At 38.5% G+C, this 13750-nt stretch overlaps 1 protein-coding gene and 1 non-coding gene across 2 annotated transcripts; one reads left to right on the top strand and one right to left on the bottom strand.

Moving 5' to 3' along the window:
• The first annotated feature begins 4307 nt into the window (after window positions 1-4307).
• TRNAN-GUU (transfer RNA asparagine (anticodon GUU)) lies at window positions 4308-4381 on the top strand. The gene has a single exon. It is a non-coding gene; the product is annotated as a tRNA-Asn (tRNA).
• Window positions 4382-4649: 268 nt separating this feature from the next.
• On the bottom strand, window positions 4650-7688 carry LOC147521598 (golgin family A protein). The gene is made up of 6 exons (XM_086575844.1): window positions 7363-7688; window positions 7124-7246; window positions 6543-6719; window positions 6345-6426; window positions 5222-5286; window positions 4650-5151 (listed from the first exon to the last, which is right to left on the bottom strand). Exons 1-6 carry the CDS (start codon window positions 7648-7650, stop codon window positions 4858-4860), a joined length of 1029 nt encoding a protein of 342 aa, XP_086431970.1. The 5' UTR covers window positions 7651-7688; the 3' UTR covers window positions 4650-4857.
• Window positions 7689-13750: the final 6062 nt, after the last annotated feature.

Genomic DNA, 13750 nt, shown 5'->3' with positions numbered 1-13750 from the left:
TCCTTTGTTGCTTTCTCCATACCTTGTAATTATATATATATATATATATATATTTTATAGCTCAACCGAGATTTTTTCAAGATGATGAAGATGAATGGAAATGGTGATTTTGAGGTGTAGGATGGTTAGGGGAGTTTTGCTAGGCCGGTTGATTGTAGGTGAAAATTAAAATATCAATATTTTTTTAAAAAAAATAAATACCTTTCCCACGGTCCATAGCCGTCGCAAAAGCACTTTTTCCCACGATCGTTCACTTTACCCACGGTTAAATAACAACAAACCAAAACCAAAATTCACCTTGCAAAGAAATCCCACGAACTAAGGCGAGGGAAATATCTTTTCCCACGGATTCTAACTGTCGGTAAAACTAATCTTTCCCCACGGACTACAACTGTGGGAAATATTGATTTTTTCCGACGGCTTTTCCTATGGGTTTAAGCCGTGGCAATACCGACGGCAATGACCGTCGCAAAGACCGTCGCTATTGGTGAGCTTTACCGACGGTCATGACTGTCGGCAGACCATTTCCGACGCACAAAAAGCCCACGGTCCTCTAATGGTCCAAAACCGTGGGAAAAGCCCTTTTCCCACGGTTTTGGACCGTGGCGTAAAACCTATTTTCTTGTAGTGATTCAACACATTCCTTCATAAGCGTCTTGATACCAACATCGAGTAGATCTTTGGTATTTCTCAGTATATTCCCTATAATATACACACTATTAATAAAGGTTGAGCAAAACAAAAACAAAAAAATCTCAAAAAAAATCAACCTAAAGCAAATAGCCGTACCAAATGTCTAGGCCATAGATGAGTCGAATTTGGTTTTCTTTGCATACAAGTTCACAACATTTAGTAGGTTACTACTAATCAGATGCGAATAAACAAATGCCTCGGAGAGTAGTTGTCTCGTAATCAAATTCTCTTATGCCAAGCTTTCAACTAAAATGAGGCATTCCCAAAATCACATAGTTTTCAACTAAAAGCACATTCTCAAAATCAACTCATGCTTAAAACAAATAAAGCAGTACATACAAAATATATAGACAAATCTAATCTACATAGATCATCCCACAGTCAAAGATACCAAACAAAGTTCACTACAGGATCATGAGAATATTACCATTATAGACAAAGCTACACAAGAAAAAATGATTTATCATATTTTGTTTTCCTCAAGAAGAACTATAGATTTTTTTTATCAAAACAGTATGGGTATAAGAATAAATATCATCAACAAATCATAACAAACATTTTATGAATACTAATAACATCATTAATAACAAATAATAAGATCACAACATTACAAAACTAAAAATAAATAGTGAAACCATGATATTAATAACAATAACCATTAATAATAATAATAATAATAAATAGTGAGATATTCGATCTAAAACTTATACCTATTTTCTTCATTGGTTAGGGAGACTTGGAGAGAAAATAAGCTTCGGATGAGTAGAAAACTTAAAAAGAGAAACACAAGAAAACAAAAGCACATATTTATAAATTATAATGTAAAAAATAGAGAGACCTGAATTTGGATATTTGCACATGAACAACTCGCATGTTCATATTCATTTTTCTTGCACAGAAAGAAACAAATATTTGTTAACATTGGACCTAGATCGTGGGCTAAACCCATCAAAGAAATAGGACTGTATTTGATGAACCAAAGGAGGAATGCTAGTGGTGTCTACATAAGACCCACAGGTCATCCCTCCTATAGTCCATCAACACGATCATATTCCTTGTAAATTTTGCACTATGGTTGAGAAGAGTAGTAGTGGTTGGAGTATGGTGTTTTGAGATACATCATCTTGGGTAATTGAGAAAGTAAGTAATTGGAGATTGAGAGAGGGAATATAGGATGTTCAGAGTTCAAGCTTTAGATATAGACTTTAAGGTTTGCTTGTACTTAGAAAAATGGGTATACATATGATCTAACGGTAGACCATAATGAATCAAGGGTCACTATAAAAAAAAATGTTTTTGCTGTATAATAGGGTTTCCTAACTTATACTACTCAAAATTAGACAATGTGGGCATGTGGTTGCGACATAGAAAATTGATATTAATGGGTTGGGCTCATAGAGGTGGCATATTTTTGTTTGGGCTTGGCTAGTTTATTGATTGCACTCAAGCCTATGAGAAGCAGCACCATGCGTAGGACTGAAGGCGTGCCCCCATAGGGTCACACTTTTCTCAAATCTCCCCCACTGATCTCGGAAGTACCTTTGCAAGCATAGTATTGGGTTGTCATTGTTCATCTGAAATCTTATGTTGGAGAGAATTGATGGATGGATAAAAACTAAACCTTTATCTAAACACTAATTTTCTATTTGTAGTTTTTTATGTTTAAAATATGGTGGAAACACTAGTTATTAGGAGTTGATGATTGAAACATGAATGTTTAATTGGTTTAGTTCAAAACATATTAGTAAATGATGGATTGATGTAACTTGGTTAGCAAGTCATATTTATTTGATTGATTCAAATGAGTATAACAACTTTTTGGGTTGAAATGAAATGAATAGCTAGCAAGATGTTGAAAGAACTAGTTGAAGGAAAACAAGATTTAAACAAGTTTCAATGGTAGAAAATAAGTTTGATTCATAAAAGTTTGAGCTTGAAAACAATGGAAAATGGAAAACAATAATAAAACTAATTAAAAAACTATATCTAATTAATGTTATGCTACTCCTACTAGAATTTAGTTACTACTTAGCTAGCTCTCTTTTTGGTGGGTAATCTCTACACTTATACAAGTTTAACACTTCCTATTTCTTCTTATTCAAGTGACCTATTCTAGAACATTCACTATTCTTCTTTTGTCTTCTAGAGTTGAGTGGATAAGACCAAGTCTTTGGGCCTAAGTTCATGTCTTTGAAGCTTTAAATGTTGAGCTCATGTTTTGAAATAGGTTAAGCCTTTGGCCTTTGGGTCTTTGAGTAATGTTTAAATCCTTGAGCCTTTGAGTTGATTTTGACTGTTAACCTTAACTTGACCGCTGACTTTTTCCAATAATCTTTATTTTTCACAAGAGGTCCATTTTTTGCTCCTTTTGGCTCTAGAATTCGTCGTTTAAGATAATTCATCCAGAATAGGCTTGTATCATGAAAAAACAATAAGAACATGAGTTTTATACATTATTAATCATATAATTATTAGACTAAATTGAAGCATTATAAAGGGATAAAAATGCATATTTAAAGTATGATGTCAAAAACATTTGATCTAACGGTAAATCAGAATGAATCAAGGGTCACTATAAAAAAAAGGTTTTTGTTGTACAATAGGATTTCCTAACTTATACTACTCAAAATTAGACAATGTGGGCATGTGGCTGCGACATAGAAAATTGATATTAATGGTTATGCTCATAGAGGTGGCATAGTTTTGTTTGGGCTTGGCTAGTTTATTGTTTGCACTCAAGCCTACGAGAAGCATCACTATGTGCAGGACTGAAGGCGTGCCCCCATAGAGTCACACTTTTCTCAAATCTCCCCCACTGATCTCAGAAGTACACTTTGCAAGTATAATACAACTGTACATGTAATCGACTGAGTCAACCAAGTAATTGCGGTTGGGTGGACTCGCTTTAAAAAATCAATTCCAAGATGTGGTCGATATATTCATGAGTTGCCTGTTTGGAATCATGAACTGATTTTTATTATATATTTTACGTCAAGACTCGGGCTGACATCAAGACCTAAGTAGTTAAAATCGGTTTTCGAAACTAATCGGTTGAGGAGCGATATGCGATTAATCGGTTAATCGGTGATTAATCGGTGATTTAATCGGTTATATCGGATGTATATATTTGACGTTTTCAAAATATATAATAGTATAATCATACCAAATATTTCTAAATAATTAGAAATACAACAAAAAATATCAAATTCTCATAATCACATCTAACTAACTCAATTTTGCAAGTACTACAGATATGTCAAACACAAATATTACGTTAAATATTTATAGGAATAAGGTGGATTGAGAAGCGATAATATTTATTAGAAGATAATACAATAATTTGTATATTTAGTTTGCCTGTAAACTCTTATTTGGAACGGTTTAAGAATCTAATTGAATTTTGATTTTTTTAGATATATTTTTAATTTTTTTCTCGGTTTCAAGACTCGGGCTGATAAATCGGTTCGGTGAGAAAAGGTTAAAAACGGTAAAACTAATGCAATTTTGCCGATTAATCCGATATTGATAGCATAGATCAAGACCTGCAATTTTTGGCCCGTGAATGTGCGCTTCACAGATATTATTTTGTTTAAGTAACATAAGGTAAACAACAAGCTGGAATAGCTCAGTTGGCTAGAGCGTGTGGCTGTTAACCACAAGGTCGGAGGTTCGACCCCTTCTTCTAGCGAGATTCTATTATTTTTTTTTAGCTCGTCTCTAATATTAGACCAAATTAAAAGCAAGTGGCTTCCAGGAATGAGAACAATTCGCTTCCAAACTATACGAAAGTATTTCGGTAGAGTTCAGAAAGAAACTGGATGCTAAAATTGACAGAGCAGAGTGTGTATACAGACGTAACATCTTGGGAATGTAACTAATTAAGGCCTGGTTTCTGGAGGTACAAAAAGTTGAAGTTCAGATAACGAAACGACATATTAGGCTACTAGCACACACTGTTTTGTTTAGCGCCATTGGCCTCTAGAATTTACATTTATTTCAAGCAATCTTGAAAGAATAGTGATAATCCCTTACAACATACAAAATTAACTTGTCAGCCATAAATAGTAAATTGTGCATTTTATGTAATTATTTTACTAAACATACTTACATACACGTCATGCAACATTAGTACAATCATGAATCAACAAATGCCCTGGAGCATGCTCAAAATGAAATCTTTATGAAGACCAATATATGTAGAACCAAGATGTAGAGCACAAAGGAAGATCTTAGTATCATGAACCTTTTCTGGCTTTCAGTTCTCCCACCTAAATAAGGTCTCAAGTGGGAATCATCGTTGAGATCCACAGAAGAAATCCTCCCTGAAGAACTTCCAAAACGATACCTCGCAGAATTTATGTCTGCATTCCCATTCTCAATTCCCCTGCGTAATCCATTTAATCTCTCCAACTCTTTTGTCTTCACGTGGACTTCACTTGCCAGATTTTCTGCTTGTGCCTACAAAGAAAGGTCAATCAAAAGAATCTACAAATCTAGCAGCTGGCAAGTTGTAGGATATGAAACTCACTTGCTTTGCAGCTAGTTGCTCAATCAAACTGTGAAGCTGCTTATCTAATATCTTCTCCCTCTGAGCTGCAAAAACCAGATGTTACGAAGAAATTAGATATAGCTCCCACAACTTTCCGTCAAGAAATATGGAGTTTCTTGCAATTAAGGTGAACTGATATAGGAAACCAAGAAGCAAAGAGATGGGAAAGAAGTCTAGAATAAAGGACAGGATGGCCATGTATTATATGAACCTTGGAATCTCTGTTACTAGATATTGCTACTTATTAGAGCCTAGTTTTTAGTGTTGGCTAGTTAGAGATTACTATCTATATGCTTTGTATATGGACATAACTTGTGAACTAGTTAGATTTGGTTATATAACAAACAAGGCTTGATATCAATTGCCAAGTATCAATTCAGGCTTTCACATATGCAGCTCAACCATGTAACTAGTTTGGTAGAGACTATAGCGTCAGTAACTTTTCACTTTTTTTTTTGTTTATTTATTTATTTATATGACATTTTGTTTCTTGTTTTGTTTGATCTCACTTTCAAGCATAGTTTTCTATTTACATTGAGACATTGAGGCTTATGCATCGATATGCCTCTAAGGCCCGCCTTCTGCTTCAAAGAGGAACTCTACCCCGAGGCTTAAAAACATCTTCTACTTTTCTTAACATTTATAACCAGGGAAGATACCTCCGTTGCAGGTGCCGACTAGCAAAGTCGGTAAAACCTTTGGGTGATGATACCGGAGGTCTGGGGCTCGAACCCGCCAGCATCAAAGAGTTACTCATCTCATTTAAAACAGGCTCACCAAAAAAAAAAAAAAAAAAAAAACCTTAGTTCTATCCTACCAAATTATTTTACTTTCTTACTCTTTCAATAGTAAATCAGAAATATATACAATGCAAGGTATTATTTTTAGTTCTGCTAGAGCTTGACTTGATGCTAACTTCTTGTTCCAAACACCCACACATGCTACCATGTCCCATGTTGCAGAAAATGTCAAATTGGTAAACCATGTTTTCTTAAACCCATTCATAAGGCTGGCTAAAACTATCAAAATAAAGTTTGAAATGCATAAGTAAGCTATTAACATTGTAATCTATTCAAAAATCTTGAAGAAAAAAATGAGATACCTGGGGAAGGCTGTCTTAGAGAATTTTGCTGAACTAGTGCCCATCTTTTCTCCAAGTGTTGTACAACGCCTTCCATAGAATTCTAGGAGCATCAACCAAACGTAAGTTTCGCCTAAAATGGTTAGTATGAGTTTCATGCAATTTACTATGAACATTCCATGCAATGAAGGAGATGGATGATGTAAGTATGTAACACACCAGATCCTTTCTCTTTGCATCTAATTTCTCTAACATAATAGAGTTTGAAGCAGTGTCAGTTTCTGCTTCTCCTGTTGTTTCAGGATGACCTAAAGATTTTCCAACACGGTTGCCTTCCAAGGTAGCTTGTAACATTTCCAGCTCGGATTTTAAATCTCTTTCAGTCAAGTCCATTTCCTTCAAAAGAACACCAAACCCAAAAAATTGCCGTGTTAATCAAAAGGGAAGACCCAGACCCAGACCCAGAAATCAGTGCTGACTAAATACTTTAGAGATATCAGTTGGAAACAAACATTGTAGTATATAGGTTCAATGCATTTCTATCAGTTCTGCAAAAAAAATTCAAGCGTGTGGGGGCTTGGACATTGCTCAGATTAAAATCCAGGTTTATTGTAGGCTTACAGATTCTATATACTTGTCAAAAGGTTATAACATGTAGCGAATATATGGATTTCTTAACAGATATGTGTATGTTTTCTTTAGGTTAGATCAGCAAGAATACTTACATAATTCCTATGTTACACCGTATTTTAAAAATAATCCGTGTCGGATAAGTATCTACAAAAGTGATCACTTCTGACCTTTAGCTTGGAGTTAAGTAGATCTTCTTCCTGCGACTTCTCCTGTATTTTCTTTCCACAATCTGAAATAGCCTTTTCATATGCAGCATTTTCTTCTTGCAGCGTTATCTCCCGTGATTGTGCCTAACAAGAAAGAAAAAAGTGAACAAATCAAGAAACATAAATCTCAAAAACCCAAGGTGTAAAAAACAATGGCCCGGCATTAAATTTATAGAAAAATAGAAAATAAATAAGAATACCTGTTCACGAGTAGTGGAATGAGCGTTCAACTGAAGAGCTAAAGCAGCATTTGAGGCAAGAGAATGAGCATGGAGATGAGGAAGACGTTGTGAGATATCAGGTGGAGGAATTCTTAACCGTAGATCTTGAATCGAACGTCTGAGATGATTAGCTTTTTGTTCTAACTCTCTTGCGTAAGTTTGTTGTTCGGGGGTGAAAATAACGGTTGGGAATTGGGTGTTTTCGTCTTCTTCGTTACTGTGATTTCCTCCTACTACATCTGCTGCCCATGCTAGTAAACCAGCCATGGCTTCAAAATTGTGATCACGAAAAATACTGAAAATAAACAGAGCATTCCACTGTTAGGATTTGCCATGGGCCAGAAAATTTTAACTTTAAGCCCACTGAGCATAAGCTTAGGGCCTGGAGTGATCCGTAAACAAGGTCACTGTATTACCAATTTCGATGTCATGCAATGAGAATGGGACCTATTTTTTCCACATATTACTAGTATACTGCCCATAGCAGTGGGGGCGTTAGCAGAGAATTGGAAGAGAGTGGAGAGAAAGAGGGAGGAGTGGAGAGGGGAGAAGAAGAAATTGAAAGGGGCATAGAGAGAGAGAGGGAAGAGTTACTGACCAAAAGAAGAGATGCAGACAGACATAAACCAACCAAAAGACATTTTGGCCACATACCCCATTACCCCTGCTCCATAATGTTCGCTCTGCTCACTTGATTATTGACGACTCAATATTTGGAATAACGTAATATTGGTTTTTATTGAAAATACATAGGGTTCGTGTTGTTATCATTAGTAGTCGGGTTAAGTGGGTCAAATTAGTAGGTATGTGAAGGATGTGATTTATCCTCACTCGCACAAGAGACCCTTTTTAATACAATTTGAGTTTTAAGAAATTTTAACAACATGCATTACTTTCTTCTAGTTCTGGTCAAGTCCAATCTTGGTAAGAGACAACTTTTTTTTGGTGAAATAGGCAACACTTACTATTTATTTTATCGGTTTACCGTTTTCACTCGAGACTACGTTACCAGCATAGCTAGTAATTCGCCGAATTATTTGCGAATTGTAAGGTTTGGTGAATAAAACGAATAAGTCGGCGAATTTTTGAATGATACGGTTTAATTCGCGAATTGGTTGGGCCGGGCTTATAATTGCCGGATTATAATGTCCGGATCTTTGAAATTAAAAAAAACGGGCCGAGCCTTAGTTGGAACCAAAAATAATGTGTTAGTAATAGTAAGTAGAACTAAAAATTTGACATTTGTATTATTTTTTCATGAATAAAATTGTAAAAATAAAAATAAAAACGTTATGTACTTATATATCAAAGTTTTAAATGTAAAATATATAGCCAAATTTTAAAGGAATGCATTCGTATTATACCCGTTTAAAACACGTATCTCATATTTTTACCGTTAGCGTTTTATTGGACCGAATATTTAAAAGTATTATTATTAAAAAATTCGAATCTTAGGCGAATAATGGCCGTATCAAACTTTTGCCGTCCACGAATTTACTAGCTATGGTTCGGAGTGGTTAGAAATTCCTATGTACACTGATCCACCATTAAGAGTGTGTGTACCATACATTATATTTCCAGTCTAAAGTGTACTCGAACCATGGACCGGATATGGGCCCAACAGCGGATCCGGACCAGTCCAGTGGCTGTCCAAATAAACACTTTCGGATCATTCGGTCTTCGAATCCATCAAAGTTCAGAACAGGTCCAGGGCCCATCCGAGTGGCCCAGATCCATGGATCCAATCCGTTCGGATGATTCTGATCCAATAATCCGATCTGTGGAAGCTAAAAATCCTAGTGCAATCCGATAAGATCTTGCACAAGGATAGAATGAAATCTTGGGGAATGATCCTATTTTAGATAGGATCATACTAGGATTCATCAAGAACGGCAATCTCCGATAATCCCTTTCTTGGCCGCCAAGGCGGGATTGCTATATATACGGAAGCTTCTGCATCCTCCAGAACTACGTAAAAAAAGAGACTTGATCCCGGATTCCTCACTGGGTACGTAGGCAACCAGAACATTGGTACAGTCTCTCTTCCTCAAAAATCCCAATCCCCCCCATCTCTTTCAAGTTGTTGGAAGCACCATCACATCGGGAGTGTCGGGTTAACGTTTTGCCTCGACATTCTTTGGTGCCGTCTGTGGGGACCGAACCCACGACCACGTGGTATTCCGTTGGAGTTTGATATCATCGGTCTTATTTTTCATACGTCCTTGTTACCATGGCTGAACAAATTGTGATGAGTAATAATACGTAAGCCGCCCCGTCGGTGTAGCAACTCTGCAAAACACGGAGACTATTCCAGGCACCACTACGGAGGTGGGGCAGTCGAGCCGTCGTAGATCTTTCTCTCAGAACGGAGGAAACAGACTGTCTGAAGTAGTTCCACACACTCTGGAGCCATTAGGGACTCGAGAACCTAATCCCCATGTCCCTCGCCGCAATGCTGTGCGGAGCATGATAGCTACCAGAATCCACGTCAGGGATGGTCCTGCTGAACCCACCCGTGATGCTACTGTGTGACGTCCAATAAGGGGCCGGGGAGGCCGACATGCTAACCCACGCCTCCATCCGGAACTTGCAATACTAATCGGATCCAGCTCTAATCTCTCTTTTGACGAGAGTAGTTGCGGAAAACGAAAATTTGAGAAATCAACTAGGCAAACGGCCTAGAGACCCTGCGGAGCACCAATCGGTCGAGTCCCCTTTGTCTGCACGTAGGCAAAGGCAGTCGAACCGGGAAAGCGCGAAGATCCTAATAATGGCCAAAACCTTATTCACAATAATGGTCAAGCTAGAGATCCAAGCCAAAGCCGGACTATCCACCATATCGTGTCTGTCCCCACTCATTCACAGTCAAACAATGTCTGGGATCGTTTGGGCACAAATCCTCAGACACACCAGTCACAACAATCTGGAACGCCAGCAAATGCATTAAGTTCCAGTTCGGAAACGCCAGCATCCGTGGATGTGTCCAGATCAAGATATGAATCCCAACACACAAATCGGAATGAGAGTCCGCTACCTGCTAACAGAGTGGCGGTGCGTAAGCGGGTAGAATCGAACATCGGCAACGACCGAATCCCCTTCGAATCTTAGCCCGCGATGAACGGATCTGGAGAGAAGAGAATCAAGATGAGGACAGCTGTGAGAATATGAATGAACAAAGGGTTAAGGAATTGATTAACCAAGTCGTGACCAGGCAAACCATCCGAGACGATCCACTCTTGGAGAGGGCTGTGTGAGGTCCGAAATTTTCACCCTTTGTAAATGACATTCGGGACTGTGTTCATCCTAAGGCATTCAAACAACCCCCTCTTCCAACTTACGATGACATGGATGGCTGTCCGAACGAGCACGTCATGAGCTACCAAGCGGCTATGACCTTATGGGAATTTCATGAGTCGTTAATGTATCGTATTTTTCCAGCGACGTTGAAAGGATACGCACTATCTTGGTTCAACAAGTTGCCTCTGCGTTCAATTGATTCATTTACCAAGCTAAGCGATATGTTCGTTGAACGTTTTCAGTACAACATGAAGACGAAGAAGAGTCCGAGCACACTGTTCACTCTCGCTATGGAGAAAGGTGAAACAATTAAGAGTTTGGTACGACGGTTCAGGAAGCTTCACGCCGAAGTTCAGGATGTGAGTGATGCTTTCGCAATACAAGCATTCCATCAAGCGTTGCATTTCGACAGAAATGGACTTTACAACTCTCTCACTTGAAAGCCGCCTACCACCCTTTCTGATTTATTCGCCCGAGTGGAAGGGTACGTTCGAGTGGAAGATGATCAAAAGTCTCGACAGAGAAAGGATGGCGCAGATCCCGCTTCCAAGGACTCCACAAAGGATAAGATTGCCAGTCAAGGTAACAAGATAAGTACGATGAATAATACAAAGGCCCCAAATATAGAAGAAAATGTATTCACCCCTTTGACTCTTGGCCTTGCAGACCTGTACGAAAAAATCTGAACTAAAAAAATGTTACTGCCAGCTCGGCCGCTACCAGAAGATCCTACAGGTAGGCGGGATAAAAATCGAAAATGCAAATATCACGATGATATTGGGCATAAAACAGATCACTGCAGAGCTTTGAAGAAAGAAGTTCAACGCCTCATTGACGAGGGACAGCTTACTGAGTTTGTTCAAAACAAACCTCGGTCAGCTCATATCAACTTGGCTGAACACAACGTTATCGATGTATGCCACGCGCGTGTCGATAACGTCTGACGTCGTCAGCGCAAGATAGAAACACGCTTGAAACTTCGTCATATACAAGATCATTACCAGGTCAATAGTTTCAATTTTGACCAAGGTATCAATACGGAAACCTATGAAGGTCACGAGTTGAAGTTCACTGAGAATGACGAAAAGGGGGTGTATTGCCCTCACAATAAATTTCACATACTTTGTACTTTCCTTCCATTTTTCATCAATAAAATTCTTTTCCATTTATGTTGTGTTTTAACTTCAAATTGGTCATTTAGTTTTACATTTGTTAAACCCGGGTGGCGAAGGCAATCCCGCACTTCAGTTTTGGCTTGCGTGGTGCAGTGTGCCTACACCTGGCATCATGGTTCGACAATGAAAACCCAAGAACGATAATATCTCGCTTTTGGTCTGGGTGCGATTGTTTAGAGTACATCAAGCGTATACCCTTGGTGGCGGAGTTTAAGCTACACTCTGATTTAAACCCAACTACTGAGGCACTTCTGGGTTGTCTGTTGGTCTCCTCAAGGATCGTCTATGGGAGAATCTTGGCAGTGTAACTACGCTTGTTCGTCAAATGACTTAGTGGCATTGTTATCGTCGCGGCAACGGTAGCCACCATATAATATTTTATAAAGATGGTTAGATATTGCACATATTCTATCCGTGTTACGTCCACTTGCGCAGGTTCTATGAAGAGAATCTTACGGATTAGTGTCGATTCGATTGGAGATGATGTCCCAATTCCAAAGATTCCACGTCTATTTCTCCTGATCTGGTTTCCATACTTTCATCTGATACTGACTTTGTTCTTCACACAAGCCCAGTCGTTCAAGACATCCGAAATTCATTTTTCGAATAGCCTCCCATGTATTCAACAAAGGCCCATCCAAAGGGCCCATTCCAAAACCAAAAAAAAATAAAAACCAAACCAACAGTACTTGAACAGTGCACTTCAACTCTTGACCCTCTACCACCGGCGACCGTCAATCGGCAACCGGCAACCGACACCGGCACTGACCGGTTCAAGCATTTTTCCAACCGGTTCAGGTGGTTTCCATCCAGTTTTCCAGCTTGTCTAGGCGGTTTTCCTGTTGGGTCCAGCACTTCCCATTAGATTCAGTCGGTATACATGCGGTTCCAGCGAGCCCGGGCGGTTCGGGCCTACTTAGATCTTGGTCCGATGAGTTTCCTACATTTTCGGCGGGTCATCATTTTTTTCTTGGGTCAATTATTGCTTGCGGGTCAACCGGTTTTCTAGTCCCTTGGTTTTTTCGGTACTTTAATTATTCAACACATCATCTTCATCTTCATTTTAAGGACGGTTACACATTCCAAATATTTAACTTATTGCACGAGTGTTTATCTGCCGAAGTTAACACAAGCTCGTCATACATGAACTCCATACCTAAACTATGATATGAAGCAGTTCAACCATCGGTACGGTATCGGGCTAACTCCCCTTCGATTGCATCAAGCTCGCGTCTCGTAGCGGCAATTTTCTCGCTAAGTGAGATCTCCTCGATGGCTCTCATAGCGTCGTGTGGCTAACACCGCACTGCGATCCATATATAAATTCACGTGTTAATTCGCTTCTTTACTAATCAAGTTACAAGTTCCAGTGTTGTTGTTTACCTTGTCTAAATCCCGTGGTAACGCATCAATCGCTTCCATAATATCTTCCGATGGCAGTACCGGCGATGACTCTCGGGGAGCAGGATCAAGATTTGGACATTGCCTATAGGCAGATCGGCGGCCACGAGATCCAGATGATGCATAATTAAGTACTTCCGTTCCTGTATCAAATACATTAGGGGTTTGCTCTCTATGTGACGCTGTCACACCCCGAATTTTGATAAATCAGATAATATAAATGATATCCGACTCCTCGATATCCGAGATGTGACACCAACCTCAAAACCCAATCTATATCATAACCCTTAATGAATAATAATACATGCGGAAAACAAATACAATAAAATACTCAAAACAATCCACTCATCATTATGAATACTGGTGGTCAGAATAAGTTACAAACTTCTTCACTTAATAATTCAGAAAAAAAATAAATTAAACATATGTCCCCAACAAATTCCACTACATCTCTGAGGAAAAATGAAACAACATCTTATTGAAAATAAATGCTA

This window comes from Coptis chinensis, chromosome 1 (genome assembly GCF_015680905.1).
Source record: "Coptis chinensis isolate HL-2020 chromosome 1, ASM1568090v1, whole genome shotgun sequence".
Lineage (NCBI taxonomy): Eukaryota > Viridiplantae > Streptophyta > Magnoliopsida > Ranunculales > Ranunculaceae > Coptis > Coptis chinensis.
This window is presented reverse-complemented; position numbering and strand designations above follow the sequence as displayed.